The sequence below is a fragment of the Channa argus genome, chromosome 11 (genome assembly GCF_033026475.1).
Source record: "Channa argus isolate prfri chromosome 11, Channa argus male v1.0, whole genome shotgun sequence".
Lineage (NCBI taxonomy): Eukaryota > Metazoa > Chordata > Actinopteri > Anabantiformes > Channidae > Channa > Channa argus.
The window spans coordinates 14919709-14933559 of record NC_090207.1 but is presented as its reverse complement, the minus strand read 5'-3'; the positions used below and the strand labels follow the sequence as shown (position 1 = coordinate 14933559).

Sequence of the window (13851 nt, the reverse complement as noted above, 5' to 3'; positions counted from 1 at the left end):
TCCACCTCCCTTCTTCTATAAACCCTGGGGGAGAGGTGGGAATTAAGATCAGTGTGTTTGGCAGTGGATTGATCCCACTGTGCCAACCATGCTGCTTCTGAAATTACAAATTTTATGTTACAGATGTTGGATTTAATTTAGTGCATGTGCATGTTCTACCAGTAACAAAAGTGACATAATTAAATTTGTAATTTTGTAAATCTGCAAATATTCCTCAATCCCAAGTTCAAGACCAGGCTAATGGTTGCATCCTATATTACGTTATAGGTGGATGAAGATTACCATTCATCCAAGTCATGGTTACCGCAGAAGTCTCTGATGAGAGGTGAAACTGAACATATATGAAGTCTACATTACATTACTGACTGATAAGTTAGTTAAGCCATATTAACAATGACACTGTTAACCTGGCTCAAATGGGTGTGGGTAAGGGACATGATGTGGATGCACTCTTGTTGTTAAGAGGCCTACACCCTCTACATTCACATTTTACACATACCTGAGTATATTTCATTCCAAACCAAGCATTAGGATTAAAGGGTTAGGTTACGGACATGTTTAGTATTACTACAATGTCATGAAAGAAACATCAGGCCTTTACTAATGACTTTGTATTATAATATGGCATTCAAGCTCACACTTATAGTATGTTACAGCCCACTTTATCTCAGATGAAAGACAGTAATGTCAAGCAGGCATCTGCTCAAAATACATATGTACATTTGTTAGAGCCAAGAGATGCTGTTAAGCCATGACAATCTTATATACCAAATATTAAAAAATTAAATGGCTTATTATTTTGTGGGAAATGTACAAGTGGCCCTAGTTTAATACTTTTTTAATAATTCACCTTCCAATACTTTGAAAATTGGTATGTGAGATGTTGATGAGAGAAAGCCTAAGCTAACCGCAATAAGTATACATAGACACAAAATAACACACGAATATAGTCCATGAGCCATGATATAGCCTTGAAAAAATGACTGGCACATCCCCTGATTATAAAAGGTCTTGCACTGCAGACCATAGATTACATTTAAAATAACCAGTTGCGGGGTGTTGGACATTATGAATGTCTATTATTATTTACTGTAGATGGCCCCATATTTTAAACTTTCTGAGGGAGCTGATGGCTCCATCATATCCTAACTCTTTTCAGATACAACTCTCAGACATCCATCCTATGTACAATAACAGTAAGTAATTGAATGTGGGCAGAACACTTTGCGACCATCAAGCAAATATCACGTAATTAAGTTCGTGACATCAGGTAGATATTTTGGGGCGGAACATATGGCTGTGGGCGGAACATAGTTTCATGTCGCCTTAAAGTGCGTCACGTAAATGTGGATATGTGGCGTTAAATTTTGGCGTTTTGCATCTTATGCGATGCTTTGGATTTTAACTGACTGTTTCTGTTACAGTGTCATTTGGACCTTAAACAAAATACGAATTTATGAATCTACTTGGAAGGTGTTCCATTGGAATTGGACTCCTTTCACGTAGACCACCTTATAACCGCCACATTTTGAAAAGCCCATGCATCACAATAAAAGCTTCTGTGATAACGCAGACATTTTGATCCTTTACTTTGGCGTTTCTGCGGTCGTTTGTTGGCCTACGAAGCTAGCTAATTTACAAATTTCCGAGAACGCCTTAACGTTACTGGCACCGTTTGACAGGAGGCCAGCCAAAGCAGCCCGAGCGAGCTAGCGTCAAAAGACGAATCCAGATCCTTCGCGTTACCTGTATGTCAAGTTGTCGGTGAGTGTGTAAACGACTGTAACTAAGGTTATAATGTCCTTCAATAGGAGGTGAACATGGAGATCTGATGTCCTAACGTTAACTTACTGTGCAGCCATCACAACTCAGCTAACTTAGCATGAACCTCGATCAACATCAACATTCCCTTTTCTTTAGAAAGTGTTTAAAGCATCTAAATACACCGACCACACTATAAATAGCTGGTGACACTGAATGTCATTTTAATAACGTACATTAACGTTATGGCACTAGTCTACGTAAGCTAACTTGGCGTAACTCTTAACCGGTAACGTTACATCCATTGAGCGAATTGATGGTTAACTAGCTATCAAACTGACTATTTAACTCTACGCGTTTTTAATATGAGTTAAGAGCTGCGGCTATGAGACAGCTGCTAGTTTTTATACAGAGCTGGGATTTGTAGTTGTATGTACCCGCCTGTAACGTTAGGCTACAGTTTGATATCACTAAAGTCTCTTTCACGTTTGGCAGGATAACCTGAATAACAATAGTCGTGGTGGTCTTTAAGCATCCCGTTTGCTCATGTGGAGTTCGGTTGTTACAGGTCCTGTGTTTGTGTGGTCGTCCCCTTGCCCCTCCTCCGGTCAGAGGTGAGGGCCGGGATCTGGTCTTTGGCTAATGTCGTTCAGTCCTGGTGAAGCGGGGGGTCTTTCTCAGACTGCCCCAACCGTCAAAACGCGAGACCTGTGTGACAATCAGTCTGTGGCAACAGGGAACACACCGGAGGATCAGGTAAGGGTGCATGTGTCATTTGGTAGGTAGGTGTAACAGTATTGTTTTTCAGAGTCCATTTTCTGAAGCAATGGTTTGCATGATTGGGGTATGGTTATGGTGAATTGTTTAGCTGATGATCAGATTCTGCTCTTATTGAGCATAAAAGTTGGTATCATATTGTCTTGCAGTTAGCGCATCAAAACAGTTAGATTTGAATGTATGTTTCTGAACAAAAGAAATACCTGACATCTCAAAGTTTTATTTCAGAGTACCCCATAAGTCATGTGCAACTGCTACAGGGGTTTGGATTAAAGTGGAAGGATAAATGGGGTATTTCTATTAATAATTGCTTACATTTGTATATGTGGCAAAATAAAAAAAAAAAAAAAAAAGGAGTGGTGGAATGAATAAAGTGAGTTGTGGTGTAAACATAATCTGCAGGAACTAGCATGAGTAGTGTTAACAACAACTTTTTGTCAAAATGTTCATTTCTGTCATTGTCCTCATGCCTACTAAAACCCAACAGCTGCCCTCTTTCTCAGCTGCTTGTATTATTTCTAAGTGCAGTTAAACAAAAATATAAACAAACTTTATTTCCTCAATAAGTGGTCAGTCTTACATGCTCTCTTAAACTAGCTGGACACAGGAGAACCTGGTGATTTTACAGGTCAAAGTTCAGTCAGATTAACCTCTGCATGATGTAAAGAAAGCAGGTCAATTCATGACCCGTAGCAAATTAGTCTTACCCCAGTTCGAATGGAATGGAATGGAAAGCAAAAGGGTTTCTGACTGCACTGTAAGTAACATTGCTATATAATAAATATTACACCTTGATCAATACATTAAGAGTATAAAGTAAAAAACTGTTTTTACAAGCCTGGTGAGCAGTGCACACATAGGAAGGTATTGCCTGCAAGGAGATCAACAACATTGTATTCTTAGGAAGGGTGTGCCCTTTACATTCCAGTTTATTCTCAATCATGCATATTACACTGAAAATCAGATTGCTGGCAACACTGTAATATGGCGTTTTGTTGTTGTGTCAAGCAGTGGCAGGCTCTCTCCCTTCCAATGGACTCAAACAAGAGTTTTTTTGACAGCATTTTTTGTAACTGTACAACATTCTGTGGAATAGGTCATTTACAAGTTGTGTATCAGTCGTAGAAAGACAAAGAGACAAGGGATAGTTTGTGGAGAAAACAGAATAAAGGAGAGCTTTGTATGGCTGGTCAACAGGATGCCTGATCCCTTCCTGTTTCACCATCCTTTGCTTTGACTGACGGTCTCGGGTTCCATGATAGGAGCTAAATGGAAGGGCACAGGCTTAGCTCAGACTTCTGTATTTGGGTATTTGCGATCCTACAGTGTTGAATGGTGGACTGCTCAAATTAAGGAAAACACAGCTGCTTTTTAGTCAGCAATTGTGCAATATTCCAGACATGAAGAAGAAGAAATATTGCTTTAACATCTTGAATTTGCTGGCATTTTTCTCCAGGTCTTAGTGGTGGATGAAGCCTCTCCTTCATCAACATCTTCCTTTGAGATGCTAGACATGGAGTCAGTCCCAGCTCCTTACCAAGAAGTGCAGCCTCATTGGTTCTTCTGTCGACGTGCTGACGACAGCACCTCTTGGTTTCCTTTTAGCAGAGAAGACTCTGACAAACTTGAACATTTCTACAGCGCTGGTAAAGATGTCTACATACTGTAGTGTGTGTGCATTATATATCGTACACTATTTACTGTACATGTACCTTTTGTTTAAATGGCTCTTCAGTGTTGTAGAATAGGAGTGGGATTGCAATGAACAGTTGTGAGAAAGATACAGTATTAAAAAGTTACTGTTGCCAACACTGGCCTAGTTACCATTAAGTAACTTCTCTTTCCTGACATGCCCATCAGTACTAACAGTTTTAAAGCAAATTGAAGTTCAACTTTATGGGGAATAGTACAGTGTTGACATTCATTGTACCTGCTTTAAAATATTTTTAGATAACATTTTGACTCTTACTTGAATAATTTGACAATTTAAAGGAATATAGCCAGTGCACAGTAAATCTGAAGGCACAACCTCATTAGCTTGGCATAATGACTAGAAACAGAGAAAATAAGTGGCCTGAAGTTGTGGAAAGATAATAAAATCCATCAAACAGCACCTCTAAAGCTCAGATTAACACACCACCATTTATGTGTAATCCATACAAAAAACAATGTGTAATACATAACACTCTTGATCAATTTGATAACCAGGAGGAAAATCACATTTCACATTAGCACAGAGATGAGTGAAGAGGAAGATAAACAATAAGGTAATATTAAGAGGAAGTCCAGCTATTGTTTAAACGAAACAACTGCACTCCAAGTACTATCCTCAGCAAGAGAAACTAATGAAAAGTCAAGAACGCTTCAGCACTCTGACAAATGTCTCTTAATTCGCTTTGTATTTTAAAATCTTTATTGGCTGAGCACAAAGCAGGTATTTCAGCATGAAAGCCACAAACCACATCTCACCCCCATTATTTCTGCTTAATTCAGTTTGATTAAATTCTGTTCAGATGTTTATAGTGTTTATGTATATAGTGCATTGATATATGAATTAGTCAAAGTAAAAATGAGCCAATGTAGTTTTACTGAAGCTTATGTTGGGGCTTTATCTTTAGCATATTAAACATCTTTGGTCATCACACGCATGTGCCATCTAAAGGTAAATGTAAAACTATAAAAAAGGAGGAGATAATCATTTGCAGGATTAATTTCATTTCCAACAAATCCTAAAATAATCAGTTCCTCGATGTGCACTTAACGTTCTGATAATGCTTTTGCTGGAAAAATCTAAAGTCAGTGACAAGTTTGAATTTTGGAGGAAACTTGTTCTGTTTCTGTACTAAAGTAAAAGTGTTACTGTGTGTGTATTTACTTGTCAGCACAAGGAAGTAATAAGGAGGTGGTGGTAGCTGTTGATGGAGAGCGCTATGATGTACATGTAAAGGAGAGGAAACGCTATGCTGTGTACTGGGAGCAAGCTCCCACTGAAGTTCGCCGCTGTACCTGGTTTTACAAAGGAGATAAAGACACCAGATTCATGCCTTATCCTGAGGACTTCAGTAAAAGTTTAGAGGTAGTCTGACACGCCACTCATTCCTACAGCTTCTGACTTTATTCTCTTCTTAAAATACTCTGATCTTTGATTAATCTTTACATATCTGTTGTCTATTCTCCTTCACCCACCCTTAACATTTTTTAGGAGGCCTACATGATAGCAGTGACTTTGGAAGAATGGAAGAGGAAACTAGAGTTTCCCACTGGAGAGACTGTGATCTTGCACAATCCCAAAGTAAGGCCTGCTGTTATGATATTGCTACGTACACTACAGTTAAATGACAAATCACATCGCAATTGAATACTTAATTTAAAATCAGGTAGTTTTCTTTGTCTCTCAAATCCTCTTCTTTTTCACTTCCGTGCTCTTTATTCAGCTGATAATGCAGTATCAGCCAATAGGATTACAGGATGAGTGGGTGTCCTCCCCCTCAGAGCAAACCCGGCCTCGAACTGTGAAGAGGGGAGTAGACAACATCTCTGTTGAAATACCTGATGGTGTGTGTTTGAGTAATACTGGATTATAAGCTAATTTATGAAAACATAACTTAAAGTCAACACCTTCTTGTGTTTTTTTTGCAGGTGAACCAGAAAAAGTGGACCACCTTGTTTTTATGGTGCATGGCATCGGTCCTGCATGTGACTTACGCTTCAGATCCATTATACAGTGTGGTAAGTGAGTGTGTGTTTTTGAGAGTATGCATGTATACACAGTGTAAGTTGCATTAACACCTTTATGTCATTTTTGCCTTCTCCAGTAAATGATTTCAGGACTGCTTCCCTATCCCTCCTGGCCTCTCATTATAAGCACGCTCAGCAGAATGGCCAGGTGGGCAAAACAGAGTTTCTCCCAGTCAACTGGCACAGTGCTCTACATGGAGATGCTACTGGTGTGGATGAGTAAGTAAAAAGAGGGACAGAGAATGGACAACACACGTTTAGGAAATATGTTAAAATCTTACTGCCTGCTTTTTGTTTTTTCCCCTCCACACTTTCCAGAGATATCCAGAGGATCACTCTCCCCAGTATTAGCAGGTTGAGACATTTCACCAACGACACTCTCCTGGACCTGTTTTTCTATAACAGCCCCACCTACTGCCAGACAATAGTGGACACAGTGGCCTCAGAGATTAACAGGCTGCACATGCTCTTTAAACAACGACACCCAGAATTCAATGGAGCAGTTTCAGTTGTAGGGCACAGCCTGGGTTAGAGCTGCACAAACACAGAATTTCACACACAGTCAGAGATTTAACAAAAAATGTGGGGTTTCAACTCTTCTGCTTTGTCTCTCATTTCTTAGGTTCCCTGATCCTGTTTGACCTGCTAACAAACCAGAGGACTGGATCAGAAACCAGAGAGGGGGTACAATTACATTAATAATCTCAGGCAACATTAGTATACCAATAAAAGGTTATGTATTCCTATTGTTACACCTCTTTGTGTTTTAAGGTGGCCTCTGGGGAGGGCAGCCCTCTGATCTGTGAACCACTAGAGCAGATTCTGACCAGACTGGGTCTACAGCAATATCTGGATACACTACAGGCAGAGAACCTTGACCTGGAATCACTGGTAATGCAAACACAAACAAACACATATATTTAGTACATGCAAATCTAAGTGCAATTCATAAGTGAATGTGTTTCTCTTCTTTAAGGCTCTTTGCCATGAAAGCGATCTCAAAGATTTAGGAATTCCACTTGGACCTAGGAAGAAGATCCTGAACTGCATCAGGAAGAAGTGGCTTCCAAAGGTCAGATACAGCTGATCCGTGTTTTTAAATATATATTCATTATATACTACTTTTTTTCCTCCAAAATAATACTGCTAATGACTACTAGGCCCCTTAGATCCCAAGCCTTAGATCTGGCCTGTGTTTGGATAAAATGTATTTAGTAGATTTTAACATTTGGCATTAATGTGCCTACACTCCTCATATTAAAACCAAGCATCGCTACATTTCAAACTCCGAACTGTCCAAGATAACTTGTGCAATGTAGACAACAGTTCATGGTCGGGGATCCTGTTCTTTTTCAAATTATGTATCTTCAGATAGTTCAGGTAAATATTTTGTCAAATGTTTGTATTTCTCAACATAAATAGGATTGTAAGATGGGGGCATTGCATCTGGCACCAGGGTTGCAAGTTCAACCTCAAGATGCCTTCACCAGTGATCATGACAATAACCAGTCTTCAGGACTGACAACGCAACAGTCTCAGTTCCACAGGGTGCAGTCGGTCACCGGTGCTGTAGACTATGAATACTTTGACGTGGGCATCGGACAGGTAGAACACATGCATGCAGATACATTTTAGTTTGTGCTTGGTAATTTTGGTAGCTGAAAGCTTTGATGCATCACCTTCCTGCTGCTCTCCTCCCCCTGCTTGCCTGGACAGACCAATGGAAGCATAGCCAAGGGACAGGTGTGTCTCTCATGGTTTCCCCATGCTCTTAGGCTTTCATTCTTTGCTCTGTTTGATTTCACTGTTCCTGGAGTTTCTCTTCACATACAATCCAGTTTGGTCAGGAAAAATTTAGGGCACTGATTTATAATTACTATTCATGAGCCACAGTTATTCTGTGGTTGAGTCATATTTTGCTGTCATTGAGGCAACCATGTTTGTCCCTAATGAGGTGTACAACTCAATACGTCACTCTGTGTTTATGTTCATCCAGTCCTGTTTGAGTGGTCAGCTCCCTGGTCTGCTCCCTACTTTCTGTCATATTAATTGGCATTTTTTTAATTCGGTGAATGATTCTATCATTTATTCAAACACCACAAAAACAGAAGTATTATTGCCTTGCAATTCCTAGATGCTTTTTGTCTTCCAAAAATAACAACCATGTTCAACTCAAAACACGCAACAAATTTAATAGAACATGTTTTTCTAACACCACCTTGTCTTCTCAGGTATCAATTGATTACCCACAGTTAGCATTCCACCCACAGACATTTTTTGCATTTGGCTCTCCCATTGGAATGTTCTTGACGGTTCGTGGACTTAAACACATCGATCCAAACTACAGCTTCCCAACCTGCAAGAACTTTTACAATATCTACCACCCAGTGAGTAACTGCATTTTCGGTATCTGCCCAGGCATGCACTCTGCCCTGGGCTTAGCCTCAAATATGATTACACCAGCTTTTATTTAACTGTGTATGTCTTTTCACCTTTGATATTCACATATATTGTTTCTTTTTTAAAGAAAGCATTTATTACTTTTTTCTTTGTTACAGAAGGAAAAAGGTGATTAAACTCAAGTTTAGACTCATGTTTATTCTTTCTCCTTTATTGCTGTATAGTATGACCCTGTGGCCTATCGAATAGAGCCCATGATTGTGTCAGAGGTTGATCTGGAGCCCATGCTTATCCCTCACCACAAAGGCCGGAAAAGGATGCACCTGGGTAGAACTTTGTTTGTCTTTATTTATTTATTTTTTGAACTGGACTGAGATATGAGTTTTTGGTATTGATAATCGGTTTCCTCCCACAGACTAAAGAGATTCTTGATGCATTAATTGGTGACTCTAAATTGTCAATATGTGTGGATGTGAATGGTTGTCTGACTGTCTGTGTACGTCTCTTTGTGTTGGCCCTGAAATAGATTGGCGTACTCTGCCTTTTGCCCTATGACAGCTGGGAGAGGCTCCAGGCCCCATGTGACCCTAAACAGGATAATTATTTAAAGATAATGGATAGATGGATGGATGGATAATCTTTCTTTCTTTTTGTCTTATAGAACTAAAGGACAGCTTGACCCGTATGAGCATGGATTTGAAGAACAATGTCCTGGGATCATTACGGACAGCATGGCAGTCCTTTGCCAGACTACCTGTTGCAGCCCTGCCCCCATTGGAGGAAGGAGAAACTACAACAGAGAGAAACCAAGAAAAAACAGGTCGGGAAAGCTGTTTTGTTTGCCTTTGTGCCTTTGTGGATATTGGAAGATTGTATGAATATGCACAAGAGTGTATCTAACCCTGTCTCCTTATATTCCTCACACCTCACTCGGCATGTTGCCACCCTCTCCTCACCTCTTTTACACTACCTGGTTAGCTCATGCTTCTCTCACTCCTTATTACCTTGAAGCTCAGCCTCAGGTGCACTCATTGTTTCTCCTAAGAGGCAAGAGAAAAGTGCTGATCTCCAAAATACTGGAGTAGCCCAGGGCCCCTCATAAGCATCACTTACAAGATAAGCTAAAATAGTCTTAGGCTAGACAAACAAAATAACTTAAGAATCTATTATACAGTGTGTTATCATTAATTTCCAGGTTTTCCTCTGGAAAATGTACATAATGCAGACAAATATATGAGAAAATGTACTTTAGTATCATAAAAAAGTATTGGGCAGTTACTATGGTTTACTTTGGCATATTAGCTTCCTCACAAAGAGTAAATGTCCTTCCCTCATGCCTGAGTGCGCGACTACCGCTCAATGTATAATCTTCAACTCAAAGTTTAATTTGCTGACGCACCCTCGGGCTTTCTCTTCTTCTGTCTACTGTCATTTGTGATTGGTTGAATTCTTTGACTGCGTCGCTTATTGTCAACATCAGAAGCCTCGTGAGTAACTGGCCCAGGGTACTCTGGTATGAGCTGAACAAATAACACTAGCAGTATAGTAGGGATCACTGCTATGTCATTTTCTGGAACCAAACCAGCAAGTAACATCATTAGTAGCAGGTACCACTGCATGCATATAGCAGGCTACAGTATCTACTTGCATGTACTTGTCCTGCACTTTCCTACACCACCTCAAGTACTTAACTCTGTCATATCAATAAATGGGCCAAAGGTAATGCAGCCACTGCCAAAACTGACTGCAGAATTAACAGATAACATAATCCTGTAACAGACAGAGCATTTTTTGTCTAAGACTAACACTAATTAGTCAGCACATCTAAACTTAGAATAGTTTTTGAGCAAACCATGCCTCTAACAATTCTCTCTTTCTCTCATGGACTCATCTCCAGTATAGATGAAGGACAATGTGTTCTAGACTAATGGGAGATTTATTAACTTACAGAGCAAAGATAAATTAAATTGGCACTAATCAATGAATTCTTTTTGGTCTACTGTCTGTTCATATGCCGTTTTCTCTTTGTCTTTCTATTGACTCTGCAGGTGTTTGTGTAGACACAGAGACATCTGTGTCAGTAGAGCAGACAGATCAACCAGAAATTAAAGTGGGAATGCTGAATGGAGGACGAAGGATCGACTACGTACTTCAGGAAAAACCTATTGAGAGCTTCAACGAATACCTGTTTGCCATCCAGTCCCATCTATGTTACTGGTAATCCATGCATACCCTTACAGAGGAGGCTAAAACTACAGCATTGTCCTCTTTTGCCTTTTTATCTGCCTAATTTCCTCCTTATAATTTAGATTCCTAATTTTTTTTACTTCCACCCCTCTCTCTTTGTCTGTCTGTTAGGGAATCGGAGGATACAGCTCTCCTGCTGCTAAAGGAGATCTACGACAAGCTGGGTGTAACCCTTGAACAGCCACAACCGTAGTAAAGGTTTTATGAATAACTTGCTTAATAACATTAAAAAGTAAAAAGAAGGGAGAAAATGAAGTAAAGCTGATCGGCCAAAAGCTGCACTACCTTTCCATAATGCCTTACTGCCTGGGTATTGCCTGATAGCCCTGCTCTGTCCTCTTCTGATCGTGGAGATTGTTCGGCTATAGTCAGTTAATCTTTATTGGAAGTAGTGGTGGCTCCTTAGTTTCACTAGAACACCCACTACAGATCTGGGTTTGGTTTTTGATCCATGACCACAATTTTATTTGTGAGTTATTGTTAATAATACTTTGCACCTTAACTTAACAACAATTACTGACATATGCTTACAGCGACACCTGAATAATGGTGAAAAAAAAACATAAACAAACATAGGACACAGAATACTTGTTGAAGTATGGTGTTATAGTATGTTTTATTTCTATGTATTTTACATATATATATATATATATATATATATATATATATATATATATATATATATATATATATATATATATATATATATATATATATATATATATATATATATATATATATATATATATATATACACCATCTCCGAGTATAATTAATATAGTAGATGATAATTTATAAAAAATGTACAGTGTAAAGTCTCCAAAAATCAGAGATGTAGACTTGTAATTAACTATAATACTCTGACCAACTCTAGTCCTTAATGTTATAAATAAAACTGGTTAGGTGAATTCAGTTGGTTAACTATAAGAAATGGAGGTTGATACTTTGGTTTTTTGGAAGCTATATTATTTCTGCCAGCATAAAGGCCACTTGAAAACCCAAGCTGCTACTCATAGGTTTGTGAAATGTGCAACAGTAGTGTCACTGTTTGTTATTTTACTGCACTAAAATGAAGTTAATTTTGCCTCCCAACTACACATTTATTTCATTTATAATATGTTTCAGTTTAATCATATATACATGTGTCTATAAGAAGTAGCCTGCATGAAGGACCAGCTGGTCCTTCACTAGTCCTTAATTTTATAAATAAAACTGGTTAGGTGAATTCAGTTGGTTAACTATAAAAACTGGGGGAAAAAATGGAGGTTGATACTTTGTCTGTTACAGGTTTTTTGGAAGCTATATTATCTCTGCCAGCATAAAGGCCACTTGAAAACCCAAGCTGCTACTCATAGGTTTGTGAAATGTGCAACAGTAGTGTCACTGTTTGTCATTTCACTGCACTTTCATATGAAGTTAATTTTGCTTCCTAACTACACATTTATATCATTTATAATATGTTTCAGTTTAATCCTATATACATGTGTCTATAAGAAGTAGCCTGGATGAAGGACCAGCTGGTTGTCTTGTTGTTGTGTGTTTTGTATGCAATGTAGGTGTATGTAAGCAGAGTTTGTTTTAGCAGTGTGCTAAGTGTTTAGCAACACAGGTTCAACATTCTCTTCTCTATGTTTGTGAAATTCCTCATTTTTGCACTCCTTTTTTTTCTGCTATTTTGCATTAGACTGAGATTATATCTTTCCTGCTGGTCTATAAGAGCAGTGTGTTCTTTATTGTAAAATATGGTTAATTCCAAGACACCTTACATATAGATAGCTTTAAACTTTGTTAATCGTCAACTTGTGTATTTTTCGTCATTTGTACCATGCTGTTGTAAAAATCACCTCTTCTATCTTTATTGCATGTTATGTTAGGACAGAGTTTCTTAACATTTCTGGTCCTGACTGAATATTTCAGTCCCAAACTTCTCATGGAACAAGCAATACAAGAGTTTTCACATTGAGATTATATAAGTTAATTTAAAGAGCATGTCAGATATGTAATATATCATTTCTGTGTTTAAAAAAAAAAATGAATCAGTTTATTATATAAAAAAATATTTGGAACCAATATCAATATACAATGGTGCTTCAAAGTTTGTGAACCTGGTAGAATTTTCTCTGCATAACTATGACCTATAACACACTACTTTTGATCCACACCATTATTTAAGATTAGACAAATTTCCATAAATAAATTAGTAAGTGTAAGGTTTCTGTCTTGTTTATCAGTATTCCCTTATCTATGTATTTTGTGCTTTGCATAAAAATCATATTTGAATTAATATTTCTGGAGAACTTTTAAAGGGATCACAAACTTTAGGCATCAATGTATTAGTTTTTTAAATATCACCAATCAATATCTGCATATCAACCGGCAAATGTTCAGATTGGTTTAACTATATAAACCAACCAAATGTTATGCACTCGGGGCATCAAAGCCCCCACCACCAAAGCTCTGGGTAATTTGTATTTCAGCCCACTGGGTGTTATATATGCACAATTGTTGAATTACCTTAAATGGGTTGTTTATGCACTGAACTGTTTGTTATTGCGTTGGAGTGTTTTCTTTGAACAAAGCAAATAAAAATAGGACTTGATGGTCTTTGGTTCCATTTAATTATTTTACGTACTGTTTTGATTCTAATGTGTTGTGTGTCTATTAAAATTGTACATGTGCTTGTAGATGTGTACTTTAGAGATCAATGAACATGCTTATTTTGGATTTGAAAACAATAAACACACACACACACACACACACACACACACACACACACACATATATATATATATATATATATATATATATATATATATATATATATATATATATATATATATATATATATATATATATATATATATATATATATATATATATATATATATATATATATATATATATATATATATATATTATAATATATAT

The 13851-nt window shown here is 37.8% G+C and overlaps 1 protein-coding gene across 3 annotated transcripts; it reads left to right on the top strand.

Annotated features, from left to right (window-relative positions):
- Positions 1–1591: 1591 nt before the first annotated feature.
- On the top strand, positions 1592–13527 carry ddhd2 (DDHD domain containing 2). 3 transcript variants are annotated; one of them, XM_067520742.1, is made up of 19 exons: positions 1592–1764; positions 2330–2517; positions 3995–4184; positions 5421–5614; positions 5741–5830; positions 5973–6093; positions 6178–6267; positions 6354–6495; positions 6595–6803; positions 6899–6960; positions 7048–7167; positions 7253–7348; positions 7699–7881; positions 7993–8019; positions 8508–8663; positions 8901–9003; positions 9338–9496; positions 10725–10893; positions 11035–13527. In XM_067520742.1, the coding sequence occupies exons 2-19, from the start codon at positions 2404–2406 to the stop codon at positions 11114–11116; spliced, it is 2307 nt and encodes a 768-aa protein (XP_067376843.1). In that variant the 5' UTR covers positions 1592–1764; positions 2330–2403; the 3' UTR covers positions 11117–13527. The 3 variants fall into 3 exon arrangements, with proteins under 3 accessions (XP_067376843.1, XP_067376844.1, XP_067376845.1); XM_067520743.1 differs by lacking the exon at positions 7993–8019 and having other exon boundaries at positions 1596–1764; XM_067520744.1 differs by lacking the exons at positions 1592–1764; positions 2330–2517 and adding an exon at positions 3571–3846.
- The last annotated feature ends 324 nt before the right edge of the window (positions 13528–13851 follow it).

What these genes read in the sequence shown, in the direction of transcription:
- ddhd2 (XM_067520742.1), top strand. Translation starts at nt 2,404, where the DNA reads ATGTCGTTCAGTCCTGGTGAAGCGGGGGGTCTTTCTCAGACTGCCCCA. An exon ending in CAGATCCATTATACAGTGTG is followed by an intron (nt 6,268 to 6,353) that starts GTAAGTGAGTGT and finishes TGCCTTCTCCAG; the next exon opens with TAAATGATTTCAGGACTGCT. An exon ending in GGAAGAAGTGGCTTCCAAAG is followed by an intron (nt 7,349 to 7,698) that starts GTCAGATACAGC and finishes CAACATAAATAG; the next exon opens with GATTGTAAGATGGGGGCATT.